The sequence below is a fragment of the Molothrus aeneus genome, chromosome 18 (assembly GCF_037042795.1).
Source record: "Molothrus aeneus isolate 106 chromosome 18, BPBGC_Maene_1.0, whole genome shotgun sequence".
NCBI classification, from domain to species: Eukaryota; Metazoa; Chordata; class Aves; order Passeriformes; family Icteridae; genus Molothrus; species Molothrus aeneus.
The window spans coordinates 3,424,664-3,442,609 of NC_089663.1; the positions used below are offsets into that span (position 1 = coordinate 3,424,664).

The 17,946-nt window shown below is 43.4% G+C and overlaps 1 protein-coding gene across 1 annotated transcript in view; it reads left to right on the top strand.

The window, feature by feature from the left end:
- Positions 1-808: 808 nt before the first annotated feature.
- SPPL3 (signal peptide peptidase like 3) overlaps positions 809-17,946 on the top strand; it is a 55,982-nt gene continuing 38,844 nt past the window's right edge. Inside the window, exon 1 of the mRNA XM_066562504.1 lies at positions 809-1,096. Within this exon, the coding sequence (XP_066418601.1) occupies positions 1,074-1,096 (23 nt within the window). The 5' untranslated portion in view covers positions 809-1,073. The remainder of the gene's footprint in view (positions 1,097-17,946) is intronic.

Genomic DNA, 17,946 nt, shown 5'->3' on the forward strand with positions numbered 1-17,946 from the left:
TACTTGGTTTCAAAGATTCAAAAATACAGCAATCTCTGGGAACACCTGTGCATGTGATGAATTAACACCGCGGGTAGGAATTATTTTACCTGAACGGTGCATTTAGCACCCAGCCCACGTCCGGAGGAGCCCCGCGCCACAGCGCTCTCCGGGGCAGGCAGGGGCTGCTGCGGGACGGGGAAAGCAGCGCCGTGAGGGGCAGCGGGAGCGGCCCCGGGGTCACGGTCCGAGCCGGCCGCGCTCGCCCTGCCCGGCACCCCGGGGGAGCTGCGGGAAAGGAAGCGCCGGCTTGGGGATTCACCTCGGGAGCCGCGGCTGCTCGCCGGAAGCCCCCAGCCCCAAAACCCTCCCGCAGCCCGCGCTGCTTTTCTGCCGGCGGAAGCTCCGTCCGCGGCCCTCCCTCGCAGCCCCCCCCCCCTCGCCGAGGCTCCGGCGCGGTGTCCGCGGCGAACCCGCCCGCCCGGGGGCCGATCCCGGCAGCGGCGCGGCCGGGCCCGACAAGCAGCGCCGCCCGCCCGGGGGCCGATCCCGGCAGCGGCGCGGCCGGGCCCGACAAGCAGCGCCGCCCGCCGCCTCCCCGCGCCCCACAGCGCCTGCGCGCGGCCGGCGGCGGCGGCACGTGAAGGTGTTGTGGGCACGTGACCTCGCGCGCCGCTCGGGCCCCGCCCCTCGGCGCGGCCCCGCCCCCGCCGTGCGCGAGCGCGGGCACGCGGCGCGGCCTGGCCCGGCCGCCCGGTGCCGCCGCCTCCCGCCCCCGCCCCGCCCCGCGCCGCCGCCGCCGCCGCCGCCGCCCCGCCGGCCATGAGGCCCCGCCGGCGCCCTAGCGCGGCCCCGCGTCGCGGCTGCTGAGCCTCCGCCCGCCTCGCCGCCACCATCGCCCTACCCGCCCGCGCGGGGACCCCCCCTCGGCTCCCCTCCCTCCTCACAGCCGCCGCCATGTTGGGCCGGGAGCCGCAGCGGGGCCGCCACTGAGCCCCGGAGCCTGCGAGGAGGAGGCGGAGGAGGAGGCGGCGGAGGAGGAGCCCGGGCCCGGCCGCCCCGCAGAGCCCAGCGCCGGCCGCCCAACCGCAGCCATGGCGGAGCAGACCTACTCCTGGTGAGCCGCGGGGCCGAGGCCGCGGGAGGGTCCGACCCGGCCCGGCCGCGCCGAGCGCAGCCCCACGCGGGGCCGGTGTCCCGGGCGGGGCGGGCTGGCGGGGGGGGCTGCAGCGGGGACCGGGGCGGGAAGGAGCGCGCTGGTGGAGGGGCTGCGGGCTGAGGGCTCGGCGCGGCTGAGGAGGAGGGGATTAGGGGGAGAGGAGGAGGGACGGGGCGGCCGGGCTGTGCGGATCCCCCCCGCCGGCACCGGGCAGCAGGAGAGGATCGCCGGGAGCATTGGAGGGGCTGTCACCCCCGATCCTGTCCTGTCCCGAAGGGCTCCCTGTGAGCTGATCCCTGCACGCCCGATCCGCCGGGCCTGGACAGGGACAGGAGCTCGTTCAGGGCTGTGAGGCTGCAGGTCACCTCTGCCTAAAGGGAGGTTTATGCCAGCGCAGGCTGGTAAGTCGGTGGTGTGTGCGTGTGTGTGTGTGTGTCTGTGTGTGTGTTTTCACCTAGCGACAATAGGCTTGGTCCCTGTACAGGAAATAGAACGACGAGGAAGAGACCAGTTCCTGTGGAAAGACATGAAGTGTAGCAAATGAGAGGGCATTTTTTTCTGTGTCCTGACACTGTCTCGGGCCTAGCTGGCAGTGGATAAAGGAGACGAGGTGCAGTTTCTTCCTATGAATGTGGGGGTTTTGTTCTGTTGTGGATCACAGCCAAAATACCTCAAATAATTTACCTGCGCATCATCTCTATTGACCTGACCGCTGCAGCAATTTATTTGGATATTCTCACTGCATTTTAAATCCAGTGATGTCATCTAGAGTTGTTTCTTAGATTTTTTTTTTTTTTAAAAGTTACTTGCTTTGAAATAAGTCCCTTATTAAAAAAGGAATTAATTCTTAGTTTTTGACCTTGGTGTGTGCTGAATGTGGAGAAGGGCTTGAGCATGAAACAAACATCCCTGTTCTGAATGGTCCCATTACTTTTCAAAACTTGGAACCCAGTGGGGATTTCTGTTCTGCCACATGTTGAGACTTTGGCAGCCCCTTCTTCCCTCCTGTTTCTTCTCTGTCAAGAACCAACATTTGTATCAGTCTTCTGCTTTTTAGATGTTCTTATTTTGTTTCACAAGCTCAGTTCAGGCAGTGGTTTGGTCTGCTTTAAAATAGCAGTGAAAACTCAACTCTTCTGACTTAAAAGATCGTTTACATATTGACACAGTAAATGAATATTGGTACAGATTTAGGCAGTTTAATGTAGTTCAGTTAAATGTGTCTTAGTGTGTTTTAATTGCAGTATGAAATGATAAATTCATAAACTCTTGGATTTGTCAACTTTCTGGAAAGAAGTAAATGAAACAAAATGTCACTTATACATTATTTTAATCTTAACTCATTTGCTGTTTGGAATGAGTGTTTTTGCCATAGTAATAGTCTAAAGGGAGGATATTTAACAGAGGCTGAGAGAAGGGTTTGCTCTTCTGAAATGACAATTTAATTCTCCTGTGTATTTTAGGGGAATTGTCATTTAAGGTCTTCACTGTGCTAGGTGGATCTGAAGAATGGAAGTTCTTTCTTACAGTACTGAGGTTGTAGCAGAATGAGGACATGATGTGTCTTTAAACCCTGTAATTTTAGGTCTGTGTTCTCCATGGTGTCCTCATGCACCTGAGGTTTCTGTCACTTTGCATTTTTACCTGTGCTCAGCCTTGCCTGGGAGCTATGGGAGCAGTGGACAGAGCAAAAATCCAATTGCAGTCATGCTCTCCTCTCCTCTCCTCTCTGTGGGTATTTCATTACTTACACTTCTAACAACAATTTTGCCTTGGTTTATTTACAGTTGTGATGATGCAGCTCAGTGTAAAATTGGCCAGTGCTTTAGCACTTTCAGGACAAAAGTGCATTTTGTCCCCTGGGGAGGCTGGTGCTGGTGTGCAGCAGGGCTGTGCCCAGGAGCTGCTGCAGGAGCTGTGTTTGGAAGTTGGCTGATCCCATCCTGTCCATTTGCCAGACCTGCAGCTTTCCAAGAACAGGTGTGTTGTGTGCTGCAGTGTCCAGCTGCTGTACACACACCTTATTTCACATCTGAAAATGCCTCATCTGGCAGTCAGAAAAGCCCTTTCATGCCCCTGGCTCTGCAGGGATGTAAATTGGTTCCCAGCTGCAGTAGCACTTCCCTTTTGTGCAGGTGCACAAGGCTTGGTTCCATCTTTTTGTCCCTAACTGTCTGCATGTGTTGTTGAGCCACTGTAGCTTCATAAGGTATGATAAAAGCTTATTATGGGTTTGATTTTTTGAAAAAAACCCCAAAGTCTCAGTTGTGTTAAAAATACTTTGAAACAAGGTACTTGCCAGCTGTGATTAGTGGACATCAGCATTGGCAAACATGAGAATCAGGGCTTATTTCAATGACTGACAGTCTTGTTAATTATGATGTTTTCAAGAGATGAGAACTAATTCTCATATTGCTTTATTTATTGGTTTGTAAATATGAATCTGAGATTTTAAGGTAGGTTTGTATATTTATTTTAAATTCCAAGTGAACCAAATGCAATTACTTTCTTTTATTAAGATACTCTAAGAAGGAGAGACTTATGCTTTCCCCCCATCTCTTTCATAGTTTTAAATACATGAGTTATCTTTTGACACTGTTCCTCTAAGGAATTTCTTCTGACTATTTCTTTATTTCTTCAGTAGTGCCCACACCTATAACAATATGTACTTTTATATAAATTTTTAGTATCTTAAGTCATCTTGCTGAGCCAGTATTTCAGATAAAGGTGTCTTATCCTGAAAGGAGGCTCTGCTGAGAATTTTGCTGGTGAAGAAGAATACTGTCATCCTGGAAAAACTAATTTTAATGTGAAATGTGGGATAGGTCCCAGATGGAAATACTCTTTCAAAGAATATGGACTTTTTAAAAAGAAAGGGTGTTTGAATCAAATGCTTGTCAGCAGTGAGTAGAGAAACTTTCTTTTGTCAAATTCCTGCATTAATAAAAGGAAAGGAGAGCTGTGTACAATACTGCTGCATGGCAAGGTTGCTCATGATTTTGTAGATTAAATAAGAGCTAAAATTAGTTTTCTGCAAGTGGAATAGAATGGGAGAGGAAAGAGGTTGTTGAATACCCATTTTCCCCTTGCTTCCTGTGTGTGCTCCAGCAAGGAAATGGAACAGGGGGTGACAAAAGTTTCTGCTAAACTGAGGAGGGAATAAGCATGGGCAGAGCAGTGTATATATTTATATATATATATGTGTGTGTGTAAGATTAGTAAATACCAAGGAATTTATCTGCAGGCACCAAACTGTTGGGAGTGTGACAGCAGCTGAGTTTGGAAGCAGCAGGACCTCTATCATTGCTTGGTGAAATACTTGGTCTGTCCTTAATTTCTAGCATTTTGTGGTGGTGTTTTGTGCTGGAGCCTATTGAGAAGGCCCAGCACCATTCCTATCTTGTTTATCTGCAGTTAGTAGGTGTTTAGTGTTTTTCAAGGCCTGATGTAACACCCCCTCCCTTTTTACTGCTGCCCAGTCTGGCAATAGAGATTGCTTTGTTTTTTTTTTTTTTTTTTTTTTTTTCCCTTTCAATGCACAAAAGATTTTCACAGCTTCCTTCATTGGTGAAGAGCAAAGAAGGGGATTTCTACTCCAAAATCAAATGTGGTTTTAATATTTCCTTTCCAAGAGTGTTGTATAAGGGTAATGTGGATTGCCATGTGTGCGTGCCCTCTCAGGGTGGTGATTAGGAGACAGACTGGGAGGGCAAGCTAAGAACAAAAAAAGAAAGCACTGTATTGAGTCACTAATCTTAAGAACAACTGAACTCCCTGTTAAATGTTATAATCAGTGGGATGATTCTTGTATTAGCCATCAAATGTTTCATGAGTGAAATGGTGATATATTTAGAAGCTTCTCTTCATAATGCAAAGGGTGTGGAAATTAAATCTAATGATGTGTCAGAGTAATCAATAAAACTACTGGGTTTTGGAATAAGTGTAAATGTACAGTGCTGTCTTTGCTTCTGGGAGAATTCAAATTGGTTGGTGTTAGAAGTCTTTCTGAATTCAGAGGTCTGAGAATTTGCTTTGATTGCAATTAAGCATTTAGCATGCTGCTGCCATGAATTAAAATGCAGTTTCTTCCAGAAGACTCAGGTGGTGCTTTCAAGTCTTAGTTGGCTGGATTAGATGTGTATGTGGGAGGGCAGGGAGTAAGAGGAGCTGCAGCTTGTTCACAGAACTTGTCAAATACTAGTAAAATAATTTTTTGCATTCAAGATTTTTTACTTGTTTGCTCAGTTTAGGTTGGGAGACCTTAACTGACTAATTAAGGTGTTTTGAGGGTGGGAGGTAGTTTACAACAGAAAAAAAAATAATTCACCTGAATTTTAAAATTCTTGCACTTGATAGGCAACAGATTGCAATGCACATAGATGAAATTCTGTTGTGCTGCCATCAAAAATCTGTCATGAAATCCTGGCATGCAAATGTGGAGTTTGGCCCTTAATCTTGCAATTTTCAGGAACTGAAATTACCGGCCACATTCCATTTTAAGGATTGTTAGGAGCTTCCTGAGAACAAGGATGTCATTGTATGAATGTGCATGAGTATCTAGCATGAGAAAAGTGACTTAAACCTCAGTAAATTTGAGAATATCAGGTTTAGAGTTCATATGTTTGTCTTTCAGGACTAGTCTCACTTCACTTGTTTGTCACCCTCCCTGGAGCTTTTGCTATCTCGGGCTGTGGATCAGGGCCCTGTCTGCAGCACTGGGCTGAAAGGCAAATAGAGCAAAGAGCATGGGATAAGTAGAAGTTTACAGTAACTCAAATGTACATGTGTATAGTGACTGATAAGCTCAAGGAAAAAAATCCTCCTGTCACTGTTTGCTAATTGTAAGGCTGTATTTACTAATATATTAGTAATTCTGGAGGAAAAAAATTAAAGTGAAGAACAGAAATCAATATTCTCTTGGTGCTGGTGTGCAGCACCTCTTGTAAATAAGATTTCTGTCAGTTCTGCATTTAACCTTTCCAGGGTACTATGGTAATAATAGTTACTGGTTCCTTTCGTTTTACCCAGTGACTGGAGACCTTGGCTAGGATGCAGGAGATCAGTTCCATCCCCCAGGGTTTCTGGCTTTGCATCTCTCACCTTCTAGGGGAGTGTTCTCATCACCAAACTATGTGTTATTCAGAGGTTGAGCTTTGTGTGTCCACTTAAATCTCTTTCACTTCATATAAAATCCTGTAAATATTTGCTGGGCCAAGAGGCAGACATGCCTTTCTGTCTGGGATTGGCAGAGACCTGGATTCCCTGCCTGCATAAAAACCTGCTTTGGAAGACTGAAGGGTCTGTAGTTTGTGGGGTAGTTCAGGCTGCTTTTCTGGGGATGAAAGGTTGAATTTCCATGAACAGAAGATGACCTGAATATGATTCCTTGTCACAGGTGAATGAGTACTTAGGTGTGTGGATCCACCATTATCAATACTTGTTCCTGTGGTTTGTGTGAGGTTTGATGGAGCTGAGAGCATCTCTCTCTTCTGCTGAAGCGTAGGATCCAATAAATTGCTTATTTTGTGCACTTTGGGATTTTGGTATGAGTTAAGCAGCCTGATGCTGTTGGAATTTGAGGAATTTTGTAGTGACCACCAGACAAATTAATTGAGGATATTGAGTTAAGTTGTGTTTTGGTGAATACCACCATTTTTAATACTAGATTCAGTTGCTGAAAACTCAGTCATTTGTCACTGAAACACAATGCCAAAAAAGGGGTATTTAGGAAAACTTCCTACAAAAAGTACTTTGAAAAATCCGTCAGGCTTTTTAAAATGCAGTGATTTTTATTTCCTGAAATTTGAAAGAAGAGCAGAGCAGACTCTGTTCTTTTTCAATATCTCAGCTATTTTATATAATTATTTTGATAATGTGATGTGCCAACATCTGTGGCATAGGTGCCATTGTCTTTATTGTCCTTTGACATTTTATGATGACTCTAAGCATTGTAATACACTCTAAAAGCAAATAATTGGCACAAATTGTTTAGTCAAAACACCCTAATTTGATTCTGGTGGCATATGAGGGAAGTTTCCACGAAGAACCAAGGGTGAAATTTGTAGAAGCAAGTTGTGCACATGTTCTTTGTGCTGCTGCATGGCTGTAGTGTCAGTGATGAGGATTAAAATGCAGCGAGTCAGGCAGCGCTGGGCGTTGTGTGGAGTGAAGCACGAGCTGGACGGGATCCAGGCAGTCAGAGCCACTCTGCAAGGTGATGATTTAATAAGATTAATGGAGCATATGTGTCCTTGCAACACTTGCTGATTCCCTTTCTCTTTAATTCTTCCAAGGGTGCTTGTGTTGATGATCTCTTCTCCTAAATCTCTTGGTGTCTGTGCCTGAAATACTCTGATCTCCCTGCCCTCCTGTGCCTCCCGAGAGCAGCTCAGCTCTCACCATACATTAAATGTCTCTCTGTCTGCTAGAACCTCCATGATGACATTATCCCAGAGCTCATTAATTGTGTAGCTGTGTTGCTGTCATCTTCATTATTAGATTCTGTTGAGTATTTCTTTTTAGGGCCAGACCCATGCCTCAGGTCTCAGATTCCCTTGGATAGCCTCCATATCTGTGTGTCACATTAAGTGGTATGGTATAGGCAGGGCTGTCAGAAAGTCAGAATGTTCTGCTGGCTCTTTGGAGGGATACTTTGTAACTGATAACTAACCAAGTTAACATTGTTAATGTCCTACAACAACAAGGGTTCAAAATAATGTATGAAATAAAGCTGAAGTGACTTTTTTTTTCAGGATGTTAGAAAAGAGGTACTTTAAAACCATCACAGCCAGTGTCATAAAGTAGGGGTGAATGCACTAAAAAGATTATTCTCTACTGTACAATGTTATCCTTAAAATTCCATTACTGAAGTTGGCAACGTAGAAGTTGGAGAGATAAAATCATATCTCAGAGTGTGTATATGGTAGCATTTTCCCTGACCAGTGGAATTGAAAGGAAAATTACACTGACTCTCAATTTTTCCTACTGTGACTCCAGGTTTGGATGTTCTTCCTTCACTTCCTGTAGCTCGTCCATAGACTTTTGACCCAAAAAGTTATTTTCCCATGCAGCTGGGTATGTAGCCAAAGACTGGGAAAGGATCCTCTTCCATTTTTATGCCGTAACCTTGTTCCTGCAGGAGCTTCCACAGCAAAGGTTGTGTGGGGGAAGCAGGGGGTCCCACCCTCTGTTCATACACAGTCTTTAACTTCAGCCAGGAGTTGGCAAGCTTACCTTACTTATTCAAGAAATAGGCTTGATTTCAGTTCATCTAAAGGGAAAAAATAGTTCTGTGCAACATTAACTACTGACTGTTAAAGGTAAGCACCCTGCAGTCCTCTTAGTTGTACTCAGTGCTTCTCTGCTTGCTCAATTTGGAAGTCCAAATTTCCTTCTTCATTCCTACATACTCTGCTGGTTTTTGAACAGAATTATCTTTAAAAGGTCCTTTTGTTCATCTGATAACTAGCCAACAGGTGACTTCTAGTAAATATGCAATGATACACAATTTTAAGTATATTTCAGACTATTTTGGAAGTTTAGGGATCAACAGAAATGTTAAGAATTGACAGTGTTTGACTGAATCACAGAAGTCTGGGAGCTCTGCTTGTGCTATTTTCTCATGACAGTAGTACTGCAAATAGCAGCTTCATGTTAGAATAGCAAAACCCTGTACATGTGGATTCCTGGTGCAGTGTGGCTTCAGGTGGTACAAAAAATCAAGTGATCTCAGCATGTAAATTTGGTGCACGTTTCTCTACAGCACAGACAGTTTTGGAGAGGGGTTCTCTACATGGGTTGAGCTAGTAGCAAGTGTATATCCTCAGGATTTATTTCAATTTCAGTCATTACTGGAATAATAAGCCCAGCTGACTCCAGTTGAGATAGCACAGCTTGGACAAGAACCAGCATTACAAAATGTTTGAGCTCTGCAGTAGCACAATTAGCAGGACAGAGGTGAACACAGCAGCTGAATTATGGCTCCACTCAGTTCTGGTGTCTGTGCCTGCTGGCCATCTGAAATCCCTTCTGGTCAGATAGACAGCCCAGGCTTAGAACTTGATTTAGATTTATCTGGAAACTTTAGTACTGGGTAGAAATTCAGCAGAGTAATTATTGTAGTTAGTATCAGCTGGCTGTTGATACAGATCTATTGGATATATAAGAGCAAAGCTCAATGGTGAGTTGTTACACAAAGAAAGTGATTTTACTAGGGCCACTTTCAGGCTTACAGTTGTGATTTATCTCACCATCATCTCTGTCAGACCCATTTGGCAAGATAAAATAGGTGTAGTGTGACTTAGACTTATTTAGTCAATGGGAAGTCCCTTCCCTAGGTCACTGTTAGCTGAAGGTGAGGTAGGTGAAGGAGCAGGAGGCAGAGGAGCACACAGAGCTGGCTCCTGTGCATTTCTGTAGCCTGTGTTGCAGACTGCTGAGGTGAGGTGTGTCTGCCTTGCTTTCTAGGTTTGATGGTGCAAGGTCATTCTTGTCCCTTTTAGAAGCTCAGATTGATGGCTGTGTGCTGGAGAGAGATTATCTGCTCCCTGAACTCTCCTTGAGGTGGCTGATCCTACACCTTCACTTGAATTGCTGCTCAGAAAAGTTACCACAAAGGGCTAAAAGCTCTCGTGGGGAACATTATGATCTCTGCAGGGTTTTGAAGATGAAGAGTAGAATCTAATTAAGCTTTATGGTGAAAATAGTTTAAAGAGTGCTTTTTTCCTCAAGAAAAAGGAAACTTTAAAGCTAAATAGTGAAGAGCTGAACTTTCTTTTCTTTAATTTTCTGCTAACTTGTCTACTTCTAAAGCAGATGCAGCTGTAAGCAGTTACAGATGGTACAGAACAGAAAGATAAGTCTTTCTCATACTTAAGTGCCTTAGAAGAACCCCAGTGTTAGTATTCCAGCTAGTTATCTTTCTCTTTATTTTTTATATTTTTGCAGATAAAAAAAGCATGCTACCTTAAAGCTGAATCAAAAGATGAAAAGAGTCTGCCATAAACCAAAAATATTTCTCTGCAGGGGGCTTTACTGGAAAAAGTTTCATAAGATTTCCAAAACACCCTCTTAAAAGAATGTTCCTGCTTTTTGTTGTCACAAGAAAAGTTTCTTAGCTATTTGGGCAAGAGTTTGTTGGAAAGAGTCTCTGTCTGTTCTGCTACCTGTTTTTTGCACCTGGAACTGCCTCAGCTGCCATAACCCTGGCACTTGGGTGTGTGAATATTCTGTGGTTCTCCCCACAGTTTGTGAGGCAGCAGTCAGGCCCTGGCCAGTCAAGCTCAGCACAACTTAAGATCCTTTTTTTTTTTTGAAGTTGCCTCTCAGTAGGAGGTGGCAAAAGCAGGGTGCCTGTTTTGATGGTCAGTATTTTGTATTTTCATGCCAGCTGAATCCCCTTGTGACTTGGTGCAGCTGTGAGTAGTCAAGTTCATTTCAGAATCTCACCAGCCATCATCTGACAACATGAATTTGTCTTAGTACAGGGCCAGCATGATTAAAGCTGCTTAAATGTGGCTAGACTGGTTACTATATGGCTTTGACTGACACAGGAGTGTATTTTTACCACTGTCACTGAAGAGTCAGAGTTGGGTGCTGCTGGTGTTAACTCATTCTTTTATGGAATGCTGATAAAACCAGGTTTCATTCTACCCAGGCAGTGATAAAGAATGTGTGAGTAAAGTAACTCCAGCAGCATTCAGAGCTGCTCTTTCTGACAAGGTCATATTGGTCAATTTGACTTTAGCTTGTTGATTGTAAGGCATGACTGTTAAATGCTTTGATTAAACTATTAGTTGTTAGTTTTATTTTTTTATCTGACTTGTGAATACATTGCTAAAAACAGTTTGGATTTCTAAGCATGTAATCAATAAATAGCAGTCTCGGTGTCAGAGGTATGAGGTGTGGTTTTGGATTGGCTTTAGAGTCAATATAGGTGAGAAAACAACCTGTTTTCCGATTTCTGTGATAAAAACAACCAACTTCTTTCATACTAGAAAGCCCACTATGTCTTGATAACTTAAAAAAATATTAATATCATGGTATTCTGCATATTTTTAACTTAAGTACAAGAATTGCTGGGGAAATGAAACCTCCAAATCAGACTTTTTTATACATATTGGGATGGAAGGATGGGTTTTGTCTAGGAAGCAATGTAGTGTTCAGATCAGTATCCTCCATACCTGAGGGGACTTTGTACACTAAGTTTTGGGTGAATGTTCTTTCATCAGTTAGGCCAGCTGCATTTTTTAACCTGTGTAATCTACAAAGTGATGATTGCTAGGTTAGGGAAAAGTAGAGACCCTGGGGTCTTTGCTATGGTGTCTTCTGTTCTAGATGTTCTAGTGCTTGCATGTATGTATGTGTGTGTGTGTGTTAACCTTTTGTCACGTTCATTGCCAAAACCACCTGTATCTCACAGGCAAACCAGCTGTGTGCTTCTAGGACGAGTATTCCTGCTCTTTCTTGCTCTGAACCACTGTTTTTCTTCAGTTGTTACATTTGCTTTATGAGGAGGCAGTGACTTAGCAAGGAGATGGGATTTGCAGCACATTCTGCCCTCAGAGTTCTGCTCTGCATGACCAACTCTGTCACTTAGAAAAGAAAGGGTATGAATGTGAATAAACCCTTCTTCTATTAGTCCTTGAATGCAGTGAGGATTATACTCCAGATAGTTAGGACAAAGTTAGATGGGAGAATTTCTCTACTGCTGGTATGATGAGAGTGACCAAGGCCAGAACTGGCACAGGCTTTGTGGTGGTCAGGGACAGGTTGATCTCCTGGAGGGCAGCTTTGATCAGAACCCTGTGCAAGATGAGGAGCAGGGCTGCAGTAAGAGCCTGGGGATAAAGGATGGAGCTGGTAAGGTAAAGAAGTTAAGCAGGAATTTGCACAGACTGTCTTTAGGTAATACTTTGAGAGCAAGTTAGGCCACTCAAGTATCATCTGTGTGGCTTGAGTGAAACTGTACACATCAGAGAGGATCAACTTCCTCTTCTGGTTTTGGCTTCTGGATAAGTGCAAGTGATCAATTATGGTGTCAGGTAGGGGTATTCCTCTGTGTGCTTGTTAGCTCTTCCTCTGCTCTACTTTTTGTGTGTGTTCTTTCTGTGTTGCTTCAGATGGAGATACTCCTTTGGTCTGAACTTTTTTGGTTTAGTCTGTTACCCACCTCTCTGCATCCCATAAGAAGTCAGATTACAGATTTAGTAAGATTTTTGTCATAAATACTGAAGTAGTCCTTTTGCACAGTGTGTTGTTCCCTGTCCAAGCAAAGCTGCCAGAACTATTACACATTTGTCTTACAGAGCATTACAGAAAGATTTTCGAGGTGAAGTGGTTGATGAGGTCCTCAGAGGTGACACAGCCTGTCCTGTGTGTGCTGGGGCGGTGGCAGCTCTGGGATGGAGCAGTGAGCTCAGCTCACACCTTGCAGGTGTCAGACACACACGCAGTCTGTGCTGCTCTGCCTGGCCCCAGGGACAGTCTGAGCACAGCACTGCTCTGGGGCTCTTGGCAGAGCACTGCAGGCCTACAGGAATTGCCCTCTATATCCTGAGAGTCCTCTCTTTCTGCCACATAATAATCTGTTTTCTTTTGTCCTTTTTTGACTGCTTGCTGGCACTGTGACAAGCATAACATTCTGTGTATGATGGAACATTGTCAATAAATATGCCTGGGATGATGTGCCTGCCTCAGCTGCACTTTAGATGAACTTAGGCCTGGAACTGCAGCACATTCTTACTCTTGGGTAATGTGGCTGTTAGAGGACCAAGAGAAGGGTGGAGTTGGGCAATGAATTGTGTAGAGTTTTTAGGTTGAACACCCTTATTCAGAAAAATGGCACTTCTGGACTTGGAGGGCTGACAGTGTCTGGGATGAGGCTGAGCTGCATTGATAGAAGACAGGCTATGTTTTCTTATGTTAAAGACTCAATTGTCTGGAACCTGGTTCAAATAACTTACTGCTCCAGTTCTGGAAGACACTAATACAGTTCCCTTTCATTAGGGTAAAGTGTGAAAATTTGTTATCCCTTGTTGCTAATAGAAGCCCTTATTTTGCCGATTGTAGTTTCAGCTATTGGAAGTTTTTTGTAATGGAATTTTTCAGTGCAACTGGCTGCTGAATGTCCTGTATCTTGGTACTGCATAGGAAATGGATAGCTCTGGAGGAGCAGGATTCTAGAGCTCCATGACAATCTATTTATAATGCCTATATGACTAATTTGGAAAGGCTGCAGTGCTATAGTCTGTCCAAATTTGTTGAAGTGAGATCACAGAATCTTCTGACCCCTCTGGACCCTGAATAATGCCCCAAATCATCCAAAGAGATCCAACTTCTCCTTCGTTTCTGTGGCTGTTAATTCTTTTGATGATAGTTTGTAAAGAGAGAGGAACAATGGAAGTAATTTAAAAATAGTTGCAGGAATGGTGTGAATTCATGGATCTTAGCTAGTGTGGCATCTTATCAGGATAGTGATGTCCTTTGTTTTTTCTGTGCAAGCACTGTAAAAATGAAGCAAATATTTAGATTTTCTTGTAGTTGTAGATACCTGAGGACAGTAACTCTGCAAAATGCCCAACTAATAGAAATTCATAGTGCTCTTGTTTTGGAAACAAAAGTTGCTTTGAGGAGTAGATGTTTTGTAACTAAAAGTGTCTTGGGTATATATGTTGAGATATTTTTAGTAATCAATGCTGAGTGGATGTTTTCTTGATGATGGGGAATTTTTAGCATGTTGTAACTAGGTCTCTTTTTTCCTTTTAAAAAAATCTTACTAAACTTAGGGATATGCCACCCACCCATTTCTGATACAAGGCAAGCGGGCTAAGACCAAATGGTGATAAAAATCCTGCACAACTCTAATGCCATTTGCAATTTTCTTCACAAAAGTAATCTTCTTTCTAGTTGCTTTGTAAGATTTATATGTATCAGAAATTGCTTTTGATTTTACAATTAGGGAATTGTCCAAAATGAATTGGGTTCCATTCTTTCCAAGAGGAAGGATCCCATGAATGTGAAGGTGTGCTGGGTGAGGCTGAAGGAAGGTGGTGTGTTTTGGTTGCTGTGTGGTTGTGGTTCTGAGTTCCTCCTGAAGCGTTGCTCTGGTTGAGATCAGTGCCAGACCCTCCTTGCTGCCAGCCAAACTGGGCTTTCCCTGCTGGAAAGGTAGGAAAACTCTCTGAAGCAGAAAATGTGAAGAGAATGGCTGAGAAACCCTTTCTGTCACTGTGGTGATTGGATTTAAGGTCTGTGTTGTTTTCAGGACATGAGGAGAGAATTGAAGTGCATGCTATCAGTAGAGTTTAGTGACAGGTAATCAGTGCCCTGCTTTGCTTATTAACAAGTGTTGGGTTCTGTACCAGGTGTAATTTCCACACTAAGGCACATTCCACACAGTCACTGGAAATGAGGAGCTGGTGTTTGTTTGTTTGTTTGTTTGTTTGGTGAAACAGCATCTATACTTCAGGGCATTTGCTTGGGCTGGGGGCTTTTTGTTGTGTTTCCTTCTTTCTTACAGCCATTGATAATTGATTAACCCCTGAAAGAAAATAATTGCTACTGAATGGCTTATGCTGTGACACCAGAAGCCTGTAATCAGCTGCTACAGACACTGCTGTTTTGCCACAATTTGCCTGTGACAATTGTCTGAACATTGTCAGGAACCAGCTCAGTTGTGCTTGGACTTTTCCAGGCACAGTTACTTGTATTTCTCATAGCTCACCATGAGAAGCATCACAGCATTCGTGTACCTGTATTGTGTTTTGTAAAGAAATTTTTCACTTGTGCAATAGTCTGGCTTTGGATGTGGTAGAGATGCTTATATTTTTATTTGTATTTCCTAATAATGTCTCAGGAGGTGCATCTCCAGCCAGTGTCTTGTTTGAAATTTCAGGGAAATTATCATTCTGTGCTTTGAATATCTCCCTATTACCATGGCAAATAATTCATGCTGCTAATTAAGACACTGCTAGGATTGCACAGAAAGATGGGCAGGGAAGGAATACAGCTTACTTATGCTGACAATTTATCTGTCCTATAAATTTATAGGGCAGCTACTGCCAAGGAGGCTCAGGGTTTACCAATGAAGATACGTGACCTGATCCATGGTATTTGTCCTGAAGGGAGGAGGGAAGAGCCAGACATGTTTTGTCTGGTCCATTTGGAGGCACGGGGTTAGGAGCAGCACTGTGCCCTGCCAAATTTGTGTTCCACAAGAGAGAAGCACATTGAGAGAGACTCTTCTGCACAGAACTGAGGGCTGGAAACTGGGAAGGCCACGAGTTCCCTGTAGAACTGACGAGTGGCAGTTTCGTGCTGGGCAGAGTTCCTTACACAGGCCTTGCAAACCTCAAGGAGCCTCTTTTGTAACTGTGAAATGAATGGGAAGCCATTGCACAATCTGGCAAATGAGTAATAAATCCAGCAGACTATTTTGGTGTTGGTTGGAGTTAGAGCAATTAGACCTGATTAAGGTTTGTGTTAGACACCAGGGAAGTATCAACACTGAAGAAAGCTGATGGCAGTGGCTTGTCTTTGTTGTCCACCTGGAGACTCTAAAACTAATTATTCTGTGCTATGTTCTGACTGTGTATCATAAGCCAGATACTATTTCTGCTTTTTTTTTCTTTTCCTGTTGTTTTGGGTAAGATGAGTTAAATTCCATCTTGTCTGAAATTTGCTGGGTAATTTGTATATTATTACTAAATCTTGTTTGATAGAAAAAGATGAAAATCGTCAGCTTTACCAATGGCATTGTGGTAGTTCATACTGCACCCTGTCTGGAACTGAGTTGTACTGCCATTGCACACTTACTGCAGAAAATCAAATGCCTAATATTGAAAAAGAATGTTTTTCTAGTCTTTCTTCTCAATAAAAGATAATGTTTTCCTCTGTAAGGGCCTATGTGATTAGATGTTTATCCTCTGTTCCCAGGAGAGCAGACATTGTGGTTCATATTTTCTGTTTTGTGAAACAAGATTTCATATAGCTGACTACATCTCTGGAATCTATGTCATTCTCCCCCTAAAATGAACTGAAAGCAAATTGGCTTTCTAAAACCTGAAAGAAGCCTAGAGCAAACTCTTTGTCATCACATTCCTGGTCAAATCCAGCATTTGCCTTCCACTGAGTTTCTAATATTTTGTAATGTCTGTGGTTTCCCATGGGGTTGCTTAGGTGAATGTAATAAGTGAGAGCTGTTGAAAGAGAAAAGAATGAAGACTTCATCATGAGCTGAATTGAGCAAAAACTCTTGGGGGTTGCATGCATGTTTTGCATGTAGTTCTTTAAAATCCTGCTACTTTTAATCCAGTGTTTCTTTCCTTCGCAATTATTAATCAGAGACAGAAAATGCCAACTATTACACAAAACCTATGTAGACTAATTGAAGTCTTACTGGTATATACCAGAAATATATCAGAAATTATGGGGTGATTATTCACATCAACTGAGTTTTAAACTTCAGCTCCGGGAGTGCATAAATACCTGCAGGGAATGGAGGGAGCAGAGGACGCTCGCCAGCCCTGGGCAGAGATGTGTCCTTCTCCACTGACTGTGTGGGGAGCTGCTCTTGGGAGTGAAGAGGGACCTGAACAGCCTGTGGCCACCTGGCTGAGCATGGAAATGTATAGGCAGCATGGCAGTTCCAGACAAAGGGAACTGTTCCCATCTACTGCTGAGGAGCCAGCAAATGCCGCTTACTGACTGAGAACTTGGCTCTGACTTGCAGAAGTGCAACCTCAACGTGTCCTGCAGCATCACTAATAAATGTGAGCCCTTGCCTTAAGAGGTGCACGGTTCTCTATGTGTTTGGTATTTTTAGAACTGGTTTGGGCTTGAAAATGTGTTTTCCAGGAGTTATACTGTTCTATTTAAAAGAAAATTTGGGCAATATTAGAGAAAAATATCTGGACAAACTAGAGTTCAGTCTTGAGTAAAAAAAGTTCACTTTGAAGTAAAGTTCTCTTCATTTTTTCATCTACAAATTGTATCTGTCACCTTTTTGTCACATTTTTCTCTCTTTGTCATCTTATAATGTTGGCCAACTTTGTTAATTTTGCGTAATTGTTTGTCTTTCCTTGCATTTTAAATACTTTTATTTAGAACTGTCTGAAAATACAGACAACAAAACAGGCAGGGAAAATGTCTGAAACTTTGTGCTGCTGTGATTTTTGTTGTTGTTCTGCTTAATCCTATGCAACACAGGTTACAGTTGTTCATGCATAAAATCTTAACTTAAAAAGTCTCACCAGTGCCAAACAGTGATGAGAGAGTATTTTAAAAACAGCTTAAAATTTGTGTTAGCTACATCCTCACGGTGCTTCACTTCTTATGCAAAAGCAGATTTCAAATAAAACATAAAGGATGACTAAGGGGATATTTTTAAATTTTTCATTTTACTTTGTTCACTTTGTACAATCAAATGTGAATAATGTTATGAAAGTGAAATAGCATTTTAATATTATTTTGGTCTCAAAATAGCATATTGTTTTTAGGTACAGGAATCAATGCATGTGGCAAACTCACCGTGAATTGTGTCTAAATTTAGTAGGTGTCTTCAACAATCAACCAAAAATTCTAATGTTCAAGTCAGCTTTGTCATCTTGCTACTACATTTTCCTGAGTGTAACTTTTATTGGAGTGAGTCTGTGTTCTAGTTCTGATGTGAGTGCTTTTGCCTAAAGGGTGCTCTGGAATTATGACTGTTCCAAGGGTGAACTTGGTTATTTTTAGGAAGGTTAAACATCTGGATGTTCACCACAGAATCTTTTCCAAAAAAGCATTTTGTTTCTGAGCAAGAAATATCA